General features: G+C 39.0%; 1 protein-coding gene across 11 annotated transcripts in view; it reads right to left on the bottom strand.

Moving 5' to 3' along the window:
* Nucleotides 1-354: 354 nt before the first annotated feature.
* The window catches only part of LOC129724969 (uncharacterized), a 299,807-nt gene continuing 283,056 nt past the window's right edge, over nucleotides 355-17,105 (bottom strand). For 10 of the 11 annotated variants that reach the window (XM_055680299.1, XM_055680301.1, XM_055680300.1 and 7 more), the window contains 8 exons: nucleotides 6,117-6,308; nucleotides 5,747-5,896; nucleotides 5,413-5,648; nucleotides 4,953-5,357; nucleotides 4,481-4,895; nucleotides 4,031-4,421; nucleotides 3,751-3,964; nucleotides 355-3,685 (listed from right to left, as the gene is read on the bottom strand). In XM_055680299.1, the coding sequence (XP_055536274.1) occupies nucleotides 3,580-3,685; nucleotides 3,751-3,964; nucleotides 4,031-4,421; nucleotides 4,481-4,895; nucleotides 4,953-5,357; nucleotides 5,413-5,648; nucleotides 5,747-5,896; nucleotides 6,117-6,308 (2,109 nt within the window). In that variant the 3' untranslated portion in view covers nucleotides 355-3,579. The remainder of the gene's footprint in view (nucleotides 3,686-3,750; nucleotides 3,965-4,030; nucleotides 4,422-4,480; nucleotides 4,896-4,952; nucleotides 5,358-5,412; nucleotides 5,649-5,746; nucleotides 5,897-6,116; nucleotides 6,309-17,105) is intronic. The other variant, XM_055680298.1, reaches the window with a different exon arrangement.

The following is a 17,105-nucleotide window of genomic DNA, read 5'->3' as shown; positions in this document are numbered from 1 at the left end:
AGAATTTTCAATCGCAGTAACGGAGTGAAAAACATGAAAATTTTGCAACGTAGCATAGCAACTTTAATAAACAGTTTTGTTTATTATGTTCAACGCCCATTGTTTGTTGAAGTTGCTACGCTACGTTACGATGTTGTGATATTTTCTACTCCGTTACTGCGATTGAAAATTCCCTGACCTACAGAAAACGTCAAAAAGGGCTGCGTGCACTGTCCGCCATTACCGCTCGTGGAAAGCTGGATAGAGTGAGAGAGCAATCAAGACAGCGTGAAAGAAAATTTGATAAGAATGAGATCCAGCAGAAAAACCCATGAAAAGACGTAGAATTTCGGATTTGAATAAAAAAACTCCTCATTGTTTCTCTCGAATTCAATGATATGGATGATTTTATTTTTTCTTTATTTCATTAGTTTTTAATTACTGTCAAAATTTGTTCAATAATATTTTGGTATCTTTTCTAATAAATTTCAGTTTTCAATTTTCAATCGCTTTGCTGCAGATCAACATCTTAATCTTTTCCTGGCTTTTTTCTCCCTCTACTATTATTACTTTTTATTAGTACTTCATCATCCACCATTACAGCAGATGTTTTCCGGCATTCTCCATTTCAGTTTTCTAGTTTAACAAACCTATATAGCCGGTAATCGGAGATCGCAGAGCACCGAAACAGCCGATTCATAAGTAAACTATTTAAAGTTACCACGATCTAACGCGTTTAACTGGGCAAACAACTATCCATACTGTTTTTACTCCGCCTTTTCTCAGAGGAATGCAAAATACGACAGAGCTAGGCTGATTATAGCAAATTTGATGGCGTAAAATAGTTCGAGATGCGAAATTCCTTGGCAGGCCGGCGTGCAAATTTAAATATATAAATGTCTCTCTGTGCTTTTCCTGTCCTTGCTTTTCTTTCCCTAGCAATCGTTTATTGTCATAGTCTCTTCTTTCTTGATACTTTGTCGTCCTGCTTTGCTGGCTGCTTTGGGTAAATAGCGACTTTTGATTAGTTTTCTTTGATCTGTTCAGCTTCTAGCTGGCGAAGAAAATAAGAGTATGTAATTCAAGCCTTGTAGACATACTTTTTTGTGTTGGATGGAAACATAACAGGATTCGGTTATTTGATAAATTTCTTATTCTTATGTACATTGTCCGTTCTTTCCTTTACCACGCAGGGGAGCATTTCTTCTCTCGTTCGAGAAAAGGTGATGGCCCATGCTAACTAAATCTGAACCATTTTATTTTAACAAGTGTCTGAATACAACTTTGGTTTCGTTTTTGAACTGGGTATCAACTGGCCTGACGAATAGACGCTCTACCATTGATTATAATTGCGCGTTTTGCGTACTGTTTCGAACTACTTAGTTTAAACTTTATCAACTAAACAAAGTGTGGCAGTTTCAATTTCGAGACTCGAACACTGCGTGAATAAATACGTCTGATTTTGGAACCGATCGTCAACGTTGGGAGAATCGCACCGTTTTTTTTTAACACCCGGTTACATTTTGCTGGCTATAGTTCCAGCGGCAGTTACAATTGGCTATGTTAAGTCCAATGAAATCGCACAGAAATTTGCATCAAGAGGTTCACGTGTCATGTAATGAAAAGGTCTGTCGTGGGTTGATTTGACTTGGATGCGAGCAACCGTTGTCAGTACTCTATGTTACGAGCGGCTCACTACAGCGTGTGACCCGAGTGGAACAAGTAATTCGATGACTTGAATGTTAAACCTAAGGTTGCCTAACTTGATTCAATGGAGAAGATCTAGTAAACTAACTAAATGATTATTTGAGTAAACACGAATTGAAACAACAGGCATACAGATGGTGGCTAGCCATGTGGTATTACTTTCCTTTTAGAGTCCGGTCATTCTTGAATACTATTGAAAATCTTTTTTGCAATTTCAATTCTCCATTGAATATGCTGCAATATAGAAGAAGGCAAATAGACTGGCTTTTCCTTGAAGAAAATATTTGTACTGACTGCTGGTAACTCAAAAAAGGGATGATTTTATGTTATGGATTGAGGCTACCAAACCAACGTATGTTTAGAATGGCCGCCATGGAACACGTGACCCCTCTTTTTGCCGATATTTGTAAGTTTTCGTTTTCTTTTTGGTTCGCCTTGTTTCTTAATTACGATGCAGCGAAGCCGGCGACATCTGGCAGTAGTAGATAGTGACGTTCGTCACAGATCCGAGTTGGGTTTGATTAATGCAGACATTGGGCGATATTAAAATGGGCGAGAGAAATGATACCGCGTAAAACTAATCGAAATATTTTTCTCATATAAAAACAAATTTAGTTCTTCGAGTAGTATTGATTGCGAGTGATTGTAGTATCTTCTAACATTTTTTTTTTCGATTTACATTATATCCTATTAACTCGCTAGTGCTATAATCTTTCTCATTTGGTAGTCTTGGAAAACTTGGCTCAATCTTATTTCGTTTAGTATTTTGGTTTTTTCTTCTTTAGTGTAGTTCGACCGATAGCTCTAACCAAGCTCGGGTACACTTTTCCTTACAACGTCTCCTTGTTTAATAAGTCATTGGTCCATTTATATAAAACCGATATAAGTAACAATTCAACAATCCTGAACTTCCTAAGCTTGTCCGTAAGTTTTGTTTTTCACATGGTTTCAAAATGTACTATAATTTCATTTATCTGAATGATTAAAATTCTCTAGGTTTTCTCTCACCGCTCGTTTTCAATGGATATATGTAGTAAATACTAGTTTATTTTCTAAAAAATTATATTTTATTCAACCAACTCTGTTTTGGTAGTTCATTTAAGATTTAACTTTTGATTTCGGTAGATTCAATACACGCCTTTGCTGTACCGCAGCGAATGTAGAGATTGGAACCTCCAGAAATGAGGTCACTGTTTATCTCTTTCACTCATCTGGCTCACGCTCTCTAGTAGATTAGTGGTAGTCCTAAAAGCTCATCGCTTGCATGCAACTTCGAGAAGTGTCTAAAGTTTTGTCTATCATAAAATTTTCCCAGAAAACATTGGTTTTGGATGATTTTGCTTCTACTTATTTTTTAGTATAAGTTCCGCAGTTTTGAACTTAGATAGGGTGGTTAGTCCCTTTCATGTTGAAATTTGATAGGATTGTTTGTAGGAGTTTGCCGTCTTTTCTAGTTTCCAGCTGATTTTTTTTCAAACACGCACTAGGTTTTTAATTTTTTAGTGTTTTTGAAATATTAGATTTTCTTTAAGTATTACTAAAACGTAGTACAAAAATGACAGTTTAGTCTCCTCCGTTCGCTCTAATGTACCTGCGGTCTTAACAACACGTTCTGAAATCTATTCGTATGATTTTGCGACCCTATTGCTGCTGGAATGCTTCGTTCAAATAATTGCAGTCCACTAATGTACTTTCTCCGTCTTTCGTTCTTTCTCTTCTGTTCTAAAACTTACTGATTATGCGAATGGTAAAACAGAGTACAGAGTGATTTGAAGTAGGTGTGAACGAAGTTGCGCTCATCAGTCGTAAAAGCGGTAGACAATTCTGTACGATACGTGGTCAGACCGTGGTGACCCGGTCGATCTCCACGTACCGTACAGAATTGTCGTTTTGTCAGCAAATCACCTCCTTCTCATCGAACACCGCCGTATCCATAGAACTGAGCGATTTGAGGCGCGTTTGTAGCACAGATGTCCGCCGGCAGTTTCGTTTGATTTTTCTGAAACAAAGCAATAAAGTCGAGTTGATTTTAGGTTAACCGCTGGTTGTGACATTTAGTTTTACCGATACAAATATGCGGTCAATCCAAGACAGATCAGTAACAAAAATACACTGAAGCCAGCTAGAACTTCGGCGGGTAGTCGCAGAAAAGCTGAACAGTTGGTGAACGATTCGTCTTCACCCGAGGGACACTGTTCAATTCCGTCGCACCAAATGGAAGCATTGACGCAAGCGTTCAGATCTGGACATTGGTATGGACAGTCTTCAGCTGCAATGGCTGTAAAATGTAGAAGAATACACGTTTTACTACTCCATCCATCAACCGTAATGATGCTATCTCTACCGTAGCTCGCCGATGGTCGCTTGGACAACTCAAGCCAACTGAAAGAGTACTCGCCATGATCTGGCTGGAGAAACTCTACAGAAATTACTTTCGATGGTTCCAGTTCGAAGTTGGGATGTTTTCGAGTCCAGCCAGCACTAAAGACTTCCACCGTGTGGCGGTGAGACGTATCGTCCGGTAGAGGACATGCGGTTACGGAGACTCCCTCACCGTTGGTAATTACAACACGCGCTTTCGTGTTGCAGCGGATCGGTGTTACCGTACTAAGACTAGCGTTGTACCGCATCGGAGCGGCTGGATTGTTTCTACGCAGGAATAATCCTTTCAAACGAATGTAAAGATACTTGTCGTGAGAAGGTTCGATCAGCCACGGTCGGTTACGGCATTCCATCTGGAGAGAAATCCCGGTTAGATTAAGAATGAACTTACTTTTACCCTCACAACTCTCACCTCTCCACCAGACAGACTCACCGAACCCGTAATCGCATTTTTTCTTCTGACGTCCTTACACATCATTGGTCCCTTGACAAATTCGAATGTTGCCTCGAAGTTCAACGAATCCGGATCATCGGCGCTGGTCATGTTTTCAGCGATGAAATGAATCTCCACTTCCCGTCCTGTAGTGGTGAACACAATAGGCAGGAACGATTTATTCGTGGAATTGCAAATACAGCCCCTGGGGAACAAAATTGATTCGTGCCATGGCCGTTCGAAGATTTCTATCCGGGCACTGTGGTTGCCAAAACAGTAGGATCGTCTAATATCCGGATCAACGCGTGAGTCGCAGGTTCGATTACCCGTCATGGCGCGCACCACTTCCACTCGCACTCGTTCTCCTCGTTGGGCTTCAAACCGATATACACAACTGCAATTTAGTTTTAGATAGTTTATCGCACTAAAATTCTATTTCAAAAAAACTCACTGCAACTGTTTTGCTCCACCCCGTCCGAAAAGAAAGATGTTACGCACACTTCGCACCGGGTGGGGGCCCTTTTTGTCCAGCTGACTGCTTAGAAAACGTCGATTGCAATCACTTTCCTTACCGATCGGTTGACCGTCCTGCAGAAAATCCACGAACTCGTACCGCAACGAGAACTGTAGCGGTCGCAGCACAGTAGACTCAGTCGTTTTCAGCTCAAGTGTTACGAAATCACTGCTGGAGACGAAACTTTCTGTCAGTGCACACGGCCGGGAACTGGTCATGTTTAGCATCCCATGATCACAAGAGCGAGACACCGATCCACGACAGAATCGTGCTATCACATTTGTACTGTTTTGGCCAAAGCGGATCGTGGGTCGTTGATATCCATCCTTATCGATTGTCACGCTAGAAATTGAACCACACTTTACATTTATTATTCTACCTTCATTAAGAAACTTACCAGTCAATATCCTTACAAATGGGAACTTCTCTCAAAGGGCCATCCCAAATGCGCAGCATTCCGCTGCAGTCTTCCTTCGTCTGGTACTGCAGCAGCTGTTCGTCCGTTGCGCCGAACTCAGGCTGTAGCTCGAACTTCATTACCGAAATCCACACTTTGAACCGAGTCGGCGATGTCGAAAGAGCACCCGAGCGACGCGGAATGTTGATGGCATCCAGAGAGCGTGCCTCAGTACCCTGGAAAAGAAACAGCATCCAAAGCCAACGATGGCTAGTAACTAAAGGCCAACGCCGTACTACGCACTACATTATTTAAAAAAAATGTGGATCCCTACTTGCAAGTGATAGAGACAGGTGGTGTTCGGGGCTAACGAGTGCTGGGGATTCTGCAGGACCCCGTGACCGGTACCTCGTAGCCAGAATTCGCAGATGCGTTTGCTTTTCGCGTACGTTGGACTCTGGAGGTCGACGAACTTCACCGAGACCTGCAGGGTGGTTGTGTGTTGTTGTTGCGTTGAAAACGGTGCATTTTGGTTGAACACGATTGATCAAATTGCAAAACCGAAGGCAAAACAGAAAAAGATGAAAAAAAGAAAAAGAGAAGGACATAATTCGAAGAATTAAGAAAATCGGCCAAATGCTAAAGCTGCCGTTGATTGCTGTCCGCGAGAAGGGGAGAGATAGAGAGTGTTTCGGTTGATTTACCTCTAGCTGGAATCCGTGTAGCGAGTGTCGTCTGGTCTCCGGACTGCTGAAGGTGCCGTACGGGGATGTCGTGAATTCTACCAGCAGTTCCGGCCCGCTGGAGATTGACGGTGGAATGGCTTCACCGCCACCACACAGCTTCAGGATGACGGGATCGCGGGTGGTATAGCCATCGTACACGGTGATGTAGTCCTGATGGAGAGTAGGGATTTGTATTAGAATAGTGGAAGAATAAGGTAATCCCTTACATCGGGTTTAAAAAATAAGCGTTCGCTACTTTCCAATTTTTTGTTGAGTGAGAATAAATTTTGACTATCTTTCATCTAAAGTGTGCGCGCTTGGTTGCAACTAAAACTAATATAAATTAATTCTGGAGTCATGCTTAAGTTTTGAAGACAGCAAGTTTGGGTTTTTAAAGGAACTGCTACTGGATGCGAGATTGGCTTCTACTATTGGAAATAATAATATAAGTTTACTCTTTATGTTTAACGTTATTTTTGAATTGATAGTGGTATTGATTTTATTCGTCTTGACAGATATTTTGTGAAAAGTCGGAAGATTGCCACATTCATCTCACCATTCGATCAGTGCTCCAATGTTTATTTCTCAATGCACCAATATTCATCCTATCGGTCGCATATTTTGCACATGTTCACCAGTTTCTTCCTTCTTAAATGACAGAAGCGCTGGTCACCAAATTTTTTCACATGATTTGTCATTTTTTCTGTGAAAGTATGAAATTGAGTCAACTGTGTCTAAAATTGAGTATTTTCAGTTTCGTGTGTCGGTCACACGCTCACAGAAATGCAACAACAATGAACAGTGGTACATTAAGGCAATTTAGGCGGACATGAGGTTTACGATGCGATTTTTTGGTTTAAAGCCATAGTTTCTTCTAAGAAATTGTTTCTTATAGCTAGTCCTTTATTGATGTGCAAATGGAAATTAGGATGGTCCTAAAATCGGCGAAATAAAAAAAAACTTTTTTATTTGAAGAAGTAACTGTATACATTCTTCGGCACAGTTGTAGATTAACTAACTTCAAGCAACAAAAAAACTCTTTTGTAGCTACAATTTACCGAAATAGAGCAATATTACGTGACTGGCTTAGAGTGGGTTCCGAAAAAACAGTTTTTTGGCTCTATTTTTTTCAGTTCAAATTTAATAACAGAGTATTTTTTGGTTGACCACAAGAGCTTAAAAATATGTTTTTATTGAACGTTTTATCTAAAAATAAAAATTCTTCACCTATACAACATATCGACATTGTTTTTTCGTCAAAAGTTGCGTATTTTTGTGTTCTTAAGGTTAACCGAAGAAAACTTTGTTATTTCATTTGAACTGAAAAAAAAAGAGCAGAAAATCTGTTTAGGTCAGTTATGTAAAATTGCTCTGAATCGGTAAATTTAATAGCTACAAAAAGATCAACGAAGTTGCTTAAAACTAGTTGATCTACAACTTTGCCAAAGAATGTATACAATTGTTTCTGCAAATAAAAAAGTTAGTTTATTTTGTTTCGTTGATTTTAGGGCCACCCTAATTTTCATTTGCATATAAATAAAGGACTAAGCATAAGAAACAACTTCTCAGAAGAAACTATTGCTTTGAAACCACAAAATCATATCGAAAAGCTCAAAGGTTCAAAGACTTCATATGATTCCTGAAATCAAATCACGATCTGTTAGAGAAAACACAGACATTTGCTTTTTTGCGAGCGGATGCAATCCATGTTGAAAACCACCTCTATAACATCGTGTCACGTTTCAAGGGCTAACATCCCAAGCAGCACTTGCAACATGTTTCCAAATGAGACTACTCAATATTTGTTGTTTTAAAACTTTTTTAACGGTGCAAGAAACTTTTTCGGTTACTCTGAAGAAACATAAAAGAATTTAGCAACATTTTGTTATTTACGTGTATCATTCTCGTAACTGAAAGATATCTCAACATATGTGTTAACGAGATAACATATCAACGCTACTTTTATCTGACAGTTGACACAAATGAATTTGAGCTCATTGTTATTCACCGTTACATGGTAGTGAGAGGTTATTAACTAGTTGAAAACACATACTTATCGCTTCATGGGAACTTATTTAGATCTGTTTGATCATAAAACTCGTACCCATCTAGAAAACCTGAAAGCGCAACTCAGGTCGCGTGATTTCATTTTCAAGTGAACAATGGAGAACGAAGCAGTGGTTTTCTCATAAATTTCTTATGAGCGTCTTAATAGAATGGAATTGAATATTGAGAATACCTCAGGATACTATTCTATTTTGTCTTCGAATAGTCCTACATGTTTTTCTTCTGTAAGAAATCTGTAAAAAATCTATTTTAAGGAAGTGTTTGCTGTTGCTATTATTCGTGATACCTATTCGCACTGGCAGTCCGAGAGTCACATTGAGAACGTATTGGCAAAAGAGCATCACAAAAGGAAACGAAAAATGTACTCCGTGTGTCGAATCGGCATTATTTGGAGGAAGTCTTCGGGGTTGCGAATAACAATATCTTGTCCGTTGATTTTGGGTTTACATTTCTTCCATTTGAAGCTTTTTTCTGAGAATTTGAGATGTATAAGAAGATCAAAGAATGCGGAAAAAGGTTTCCTACTGAACGAAAACGTCGATCGGTGGTCGAACGAATCCTTATCAGATATTTTAGAATACGCTATCAAAGCTTTTGAGTTAGTTTTGAAGGTTCCTAATTAATGAAGAACCCAAAGTAGACTAAGAGGAACCCGTTTCATAGATTAGGAAACTTATTAAATTAGAAAATATCAGTTCTTTCAATTCAGTGGCAATATTGAATATAACTACACTGGTAAACACAGGTTTTACCCTAGAACTTGAACTGGAATATAAAAAAATGACTCCTGTGAATTTTGGTGACACTAGTAAAAATAACTTTTTCAGAGACTTTAATAAGTTTACCCGTAAGCCAGCGTGGAAGCGACGAACCCGACGAGCACTTACTGTGTGGCATTTTGATGCACTTTTGCATGCACTAGTAGATCCAAAATTCACAGGAAAGGTTGAAAAGCTATAATCTCTTCAGAGCAACTATTTCGAATTTTGGGGTAACATCTTTTTCGCCTTTGTCGACCAGTGTAAAATGTTTGTACAAACGCTGGTTAGGAAGAAGAGCGGCTGCACAAGATAAGTAATTTTTTTCTTATTTTTTCTGCTTCAATTGTGGTGTAACCATTGGGTTTTGCGTGCTTGTCTCGCTCGTCCAAGATGGGCAACAAAGGTGGCTTCACCGATTGTGGAGGTGGAAACCGGCTCGTTTCCTCGTCCAATTCTACTATCTAGGTACAAGAGTCCGAGAGTCAGAAAAGCAACGTCATATGAGCTGATCCATTGTGTGAAACTGTACCCGGAAGGTTTGGCGGGACCGTATGTTGTGTTTTGTCGGCCCACAATGAAGGCAATAACCCGTAATGACCCGAGGCGGAACTTTTTTTTGAAAATGGCCGTTCTCAGCTTTGCCGCGGTTGATTTGTGAAAAATTGGAATATTATTCAAGGGGATTGGTTGCTCTGATAAAGGTACCACTCTTCTGAACCCATCCTCGTTTCCGCGAGACGCAAATATGTCTGTGTTTTTTCTACTTTTGCAAACAGATAGAGCAAATGGGAGGAGTTTTCATATTTATTATATTTAAGTTCCATGTACCAAATCATATCAGATGAAATATGGTATGTAAGAGTGAATTTTGAAGTTCTCAGATTATTTTAGTACGAAATCACAAAATCGCGTATTTTCAAAAAAAATCAAAAAAAGGTAATGGTCAGCATACACAGATTTTGAGAAAAACGAGTATAAATTCACCAAAGTGCGTATTTCCATGGAAACTTGAAGCTCACAGTTCCCACGGTAGGTTTCAATTTAGCTCTTCGATTTTCTAGTTTTACATTTTTAAAGTATTGTCTTCTGAATCCAAGGATGGTGAAAGATTAATTCTAGCATGCACAGATTTTGAAAAAATCAAGTTTTCATGAATTTTGTACTTTAGTAAATTCAAGCTCGTTTTTTTTTTGAAAATCTGTGTATTTTAGAATAACTCTGCCATCACCTTTGGATTTAGAAGACATTACTCTAGAAATGTAGAGCTTGAAAATCGAAGAGCTAAGCTGAAGGTGCTGAGAATATAAGGTTTCAAGGAAAATGTGTAGTTTGGTGAATCCAAACCAGTTTTTTCTCAAAATCTGTGCATGCAAAAATAAATATTTCATCGTGTATGGATTCAGGAAACCTTTTTTTTTAATGTAGAACTAAATACTCGAGGGATGACTATCACCTGCCGGGAATGAGTTAAGAGTGCAGTAATACAGCAAAATTACTTGTTTCGAGAGGCTATGGGCAACGCCTACAGGATCGTAATGGCCAACACTATAGGCATGTTGGCGTCTCTGGAGCGATCATTGATCACCACGAGCCAAGTTCCTGGCCTTTGGCTATCGAGTCTTACGTCTGACGTTTTAATATCTCAGATATAAACCAGGGATGGTAGGTCATTCTGCCGGACATACAAGGTGAGAAAGTACCGGGACCAAATGACGTCCCGAACTTGGCTATCAAGACGGCTTTAAAATTGGCCCCCGGGTCTCTTCTAAGAGAAATGGGGGCAACAGAAACTGGTCCTATTGCCGAAGGTCGAGAAGCCGACAAGGGACTCATCGGCAAATAAACCAATCTACCTGCTGATCACTGCCGGCATGGTACTTGAGAGAATTATCCTCAACAGACTGAGTGAAGTAAACACTTCGGCTTCCGGAAATGTAGGTCTACGCTGAATGCTATTCTCTTCGACACCAAGACGGCGGAGGTAGCACTCCAGCGCAAGAGAGCGGGTATTCGCTATTGCTAAGTGACGAATGCGTTCAATACACCAGCTAAGGTTCCCTGTAGGAATTGTGATCGTCGGCATTGCGGACAACATAACGCGCATAGGTCGATGGTGAGTCGATTGGAGAGATCGAGTTGACGGCCGCCCATTGCAAGCTCGAGGACTGTATGTACTCCAGGAATCTTTGCGCATCATAAGACGGCGGTCACGGTTGTTGGTAATCGTAAATCAGAGCAACCATTACCTCAAAGCGATCTTTGAGTCTCTTGGGAGTTATGGGTGACGACAAGCTCATGTATAAGAGCCACGCTAACTATGTCCCCAACGTATGTGGATTCGAAGGAGACCGCTGAGCATGTTTTCGTCGATTACAAACACACCAGTGGTAACTAACTGTTAGTCTCCAGTTGCATAGCTAGGAGGTGTAAAAGTGAAAAGAAAGCATTAACCTCAAAAAGCCGCTCCTCGACGTAATATTTAACCGTTGTTCTGGGAAGATAAGGATTGGAGACTGGAGGGGTTTGGTTGGGTCCGTGGCGGGTCGAGTAGGTACTTTCCCAACACCACTCCTTAAAAATTCAACTCACTCTCTGAGCTCTCTTCTCAGGTGTCTGTGAGCAAATTTCCCCGCAACGTTGAAAAAAAGATTGGAATCAATACAGGATTTCCATTTTGCTTCTGCTGACATCTGCTTTCAGTATTTCTAAAGATAAACAACTAAGTAGGGGAACTGCTCAATTATTCATCTCAGCCCATATATTCATCTCATACAACATGAAAACACAATTGAAAACAGGAAAAACGCATATTTTCTTCTTAAACCAATCTGCTAATCCATGGAATGGATTCTTCTTAGCTCACTTTAGATTCCTCATAAAGTATAATCCTCAAAAACTCATCTAAAAGCACTAAATTTAATATTATAGTCAGGCAACTGCATTCAAAACCTCATTTGATTCCATCACCTACCTCAGAAAACAAAATCCGCGCATTGCTCTATACGGTTACAACGGGATTCGTTCAGCAGCCAACCAAGGTTTTTTCATCATTAGCGGACCACTTTTTATTTGAATTACTAAACAAAACCACTCAATACCCTCAGTATACTTTAATCTTTGAAATGTTAACCTCAAATTTCCTAAAACAAGCTTGAATTAGCACAAACATATGAGATGAATTTCTACAATTCCTAAATTTCAACTGTATGTATTTTCATCTGTTTTCACTGCGCAAAAGAAAATTAAAAGTTGCCAAATCAGTTTCTGTTAATACGAAAAAATAATACTGAAAATGTTGAATTATTCCGACATAATTGACATAAATCTACAGCACTGTAGTGGTTACCTCGGTTACCAATTTCGCACGTGAACAACGACAGCGGATATCTAGGTAACCTACTACGACGGGCTTCGGCTACGTTCATTCATGATAATATGATTCATTCATGATTACCAGTATAATGAATATGGGGGCGTCGTGAGATGAATAATTGAGTAGTGGTTCAAGTTTTGAGATGGATATGGAAGCGTTGTGAAAAATGGTTTGTTTTACAAAATTCAGCATAAATCTAGCTAAGTTTACTTAATATACAATGCTCAACGATTCCATAAGAGCACGTAAGCATATTTAGGTTATTTGTTCAATGATTTCGTGAAAATTTGGTGTTTAATCCGTGCATTCTTCGTGAATATCGGCTTAATGAGATGAATAATGGAGCAATTCCCCTATATTGTTTTTTAATATTATTTAAACAAAAATAATTTATTTTACATAATTAGTAACCTACCATGTGTCATTTTTGGGTTACAATTATATTTACCATTTTACTATACAGATAGTGTGTCGAACAGTTGACATTTTTGCATGACACCGTATCGCAAAGTACTGTTGCTTCTCTTGCAGACTGCGACAGCAGCGTTAAACTGTACGCTTCTCTATTTGAGAGAATCGTGTGACTAGAAGCTAACACGGATGGCTAACGATTCTTTTTGTGCCGATCTCCGGCCGCTTCGATATCTCGACTGTCGCATTGTGCGAATGACAATAATTAGCAATCATGCGACAGTTTAGCACAATAATAAAATGGAAAATAAATAATTTCTATATATGTACTGCCGAAAAATATCATCAATCGTATACACTAGAAGATTTGAGTCCCAACTTCTAAACTTTTTCATTCAAAAATAGTTCGTTGTAGCGAACGTCTTATCCAAATTAGGCAAATTTAGGCAAAAGCAGGACAATAAAAGCATGAATCTTACACATTTAATTACCGTCCTCGGATCCAAATTAAACTCGATGCTAAGTAAATTGATTCCACTTCAATTCGTAATAAGTGCAATAAATAGCACAGACAGCTACAGTCAATAACACACGAGCCAGAGATTGTCTATACAATGACAACAATATAAAGAGAAGTGAGCGAGAGAATTGTTGTTCATATTGAATTCGTGACAAAAAGGAAAAATAAAGCAGATCGTATGAAACTTCGGTAGCGGCTACTGTCGCGTAGTGTTTCATTCCACAGTAGTAATTACAAAAATCTTGCTACTGTCGTGTGAATACTGTAGTGTACCAGTACATTTCCCTACCATACAGGTTTAAAACCCAATTTTAATTTTCGTAATATTTTTTGCAAAAGTAAAAACGTAGTTAAGTTCACTTTCTGAACAAATCCTGCCTGAAAAAAAAACTTTAATTGCACTGTCTTTTGAAGATGGAGAACACTGAGAAAAATTCTCGCTCTCAATTCTTAGTATATTTTCCGCAGCAGATTTTCTTCCTGCTGAAGCTTTCCTAATCAATCTGCACGCACTTTTAATTGTATTTATACTTTTTCATCTATTTCAGCAAACAGAGGTTTGAGAGATGAAAAAACACACACAGGTTTAAATATTACATTCATCGGGTGCTAATAATCTGAAACAAACCAAAGTTTCAGGACGAAGGAAAGTGTCGGAGCAGTAAGCTTCGGCTTATTCACTTCTGAGAAGTTTTTATTGTTAGTTCAGTACAGCTTCTTAGGGTGCATCTTTCGTTCCATCCCATCTATTTTCTCCTGAACCCATTTTTCCATCAGGTGAGTGAGAAGGCAAAGCACAAATCTTCTAACGTATGTACATGGGGAACTTAACGCTCGAGCTGCAGTGCTGATGTTTTAACTACTGTAACCAAGGATTTTAATACCTTCAGTAATATTTAACCTATTGTTTGAGTCCTGGTGGTAAGGACGGTTGACAATACGTGTATTATGTTCCATAATTTTGATTTGTCGAGCGTAAGGGTAACAAAGCTAGAGCTCATGTATTCAGAAAGGACGATTGGGTTGATTGAGCATAAACTGGTGTGAAACGGTTCTACTATCTTGTTTTAAACGTCTGATGGAATCGATTGTGACTGTTGAGAATAGGTAACTATTTTAATATTATATTACACCTGATGGGTTTCCAATTGTTGTTACTTATGTGGATAGTTGAATTAATTTTCAATCGACTTAAAATAATACTAACATTCCCGGTCATTACCTTTTTATGGTTGCTTTAAGATAATAATTTTCAATGTTGGCACTTTTTTAGTTATGAATCATAACTCATAGAGCGGGGGCCTAGTGTGGTTGGTAACGTCTCCGCCAACCACGCTCGACGCCTGGGTTCGAATCCCACCGCCGACATAGGTGTCGATGGTTGTGAGGTGGCGTGATCCACTCACAACCAACCCAACTGGTCTAGATTCAATCCTAGCCGACACCGGGAGATTTTCTGAGGCGAAAAATCTCTGGGATCACACCTTCCATCGCATGAGGAAGTAAAGCCGTTGGCGCCGGTCCGTTAATAAACGGTGTCGTGAGTTAGGGTCCTGGGTGTGGAGCCGCCTCCCTGGGCGTCGGTGATTGGCCACAACAGTGGCGGAACTAGACCGACGGAAAATAAGCGAGAATAAAAAAAAAATCATAACTCATGATAGGTATTTTTAAATTCCTTTTTTTCAAATAGTTGATATTGATGTTTCCCGACTTTCCTTCAAAATTTACTCCCTCCAAATACATGACAGCTTGGAAGAACATGAATTTCACTTCCACTTATTTCGTTCCTTTGTGACCGTAAAGTGTCGTATCGAAATGCTTTCATCTGCAACATTAAATCCAAATTCACTTCCAAAGACAACTCTCCGAGCTTCACTGCATTTGAGCTTTGTCGCGGAAGCGAATAAACTTAGAGAGTGGATGTACTTTTCAACTTTCCATTAGATTCGGATTGCTTTTAAACAGAACAATCGCAACGCTTAACGACGTTTTTGTTACCAACAGAAGCACACAGTTGGGTCTTGTTGTGCTCTGTCACATTTCATCCGGTTTGAAAAGTACGATTGAATGGCAATCAAGTGCTACCATTGTGTTGTTATGGGAGTAAGGATGAAGCAACGACAGTCAATCGTCACTCGATTAGTATGAAACTCTAGAGTCAGTGTTCATCTCGACCCTTTTAAAGAGCAGAAAGCTGTTTAGATACAGAGTGCATCATTTATTTTTGAAGTAGAATACTTCTCTCAGGAAGTTCGGCTACATAGGGATGTGAAATGAAAATCTAAAACTGAAAAAAGTGAGAAATATGTCCAATTTCAAATGCTAATAAATCGGTTAGTTTTCGATGGATTTCCTTCGTTTTTGCAGCAATCGATTAGAAAATCTTCTAAGATTCCTACCAAATGCATGAAATTGCAATTTTATCATTCAAACTATTGTACTATTGAAAATTCTTAAGCCTTGTCAAAACACAAAATTCGACCTCTGATTGGTCGTTATACCGCGCTTTCACAAGCACGGTCGGCAGAGTTATGGACCTAGTAAATTGGGAATCATCATTTGGCCTACATAAGAGCTTCATCAGATAATAAACAGACAATTCATCGGATATTAATTTGAACAACTGAAATTTGAAGAACACAAATGAATATTTGAAGAGTTAATATTTTCTCGTTTTGCGCTATAATCCAAGGTTAATTATCTTCATCTACATGCATAATTTGACTATTATTACGTGTTTGCGTCGCTTAGTGTTTGGCTACGGTCATGCAGAACGCAAATAACGGCGCGATGCGATTCGGCAATACGAAATCTGTTGAAATGTATAGCTCTACTTCGCCTTAAAAAGAGCTGTACAATTCACCACGGTAAGGCGAATCGCATCGCGCCGTCATTCGCGTTCTGCATGACCGTAGCCTTTGTTCCGTTCCCGTTTAACGATGTCGTATTTCAACTTCTCATTTGCCCAAAATTTAAAAATATTCAATGAACTTCATTCAAAATATCAAACAAAAAGAAATTACAATACTGCCAATGAACGTTTATTCACTAGAAAAAATGACTGACACGCAAGCAGCCGGGTTATCTTTCTTGTAAAAGTATTCTACTTCAACCTTGCGGTCGTGGCTTTCCATACAACCTTCTTGTGATTTTTTTTTTTTATTACAGATCAATATCCTATAAATATATCATCATCAACGTTTGCATACTCTATGACGGGGAAAATGCTGCTTGGCAGCTCTTGTCATATTCTTCCTCTACTCTGTATGCATACAACGAGCGAACTAATACACGCTCACCGGATGAATTGGAGATTGAAGAAACTTGTAACATGTGCAACATATGCGACGGTGTGTGATTTTTTTTTACTTAAGATGGAAAGGGAGCAGTTTTTGCATGTGGTTGCATGTGGTTGAAACGACTATTATTAGATAGTCGTACTCCCGTAACACGTGCTAAATATATGACAGTATGTGTTGTTACTTGACTGGGGAAAAATTTTATTGCCTTCTTAATAATAGGTTTGTTACCTTAAAGGCAATTTTGCGCTATTGCTTCTAAGGTAATAAGGAAAAGTTTTGCGTGTACTTTACGGCGTGAGTAATTCAATTAAAGCTGTCGGTTTATGAGCGGGAACATAGAAAAATGTTGATTCTTGTTCCCATTGATGTTTTTTTCGATTTTCATGTTTAGAAAAAAAACTTGATTTTTGAAAGTCGCACACAATTGAATTGATCATCACTCTTGGTCAAAGAATTTTTTTTTTGATTTGAGCTTTCTTGAAGCATACATAGATCAAAAATTTGTTGCACTAGGAGCTTTTATTTCTTGAGGCG

Source organism: Wyeomyia smithii, chromosome 2 (assembly GCF_029784165.1).
Source record: "Wyeomyia smithii strain HCP4-BCI-WySm-NY-G18 chromosome 2, ASM2978416v1, whole genome shotgun sequence".
Lineage (NCBI taxonomy): Eukaryota > Metazoa > Arthropoda > Insecta > Diptera > Culicidae > Wyeomyia > Wyeomyia smithii.
The sequence above is the reverse complement of the archived record's forward strand: the minus strand, read 5'-3'. Positions and strand labels throughout refer to the sequence as shown.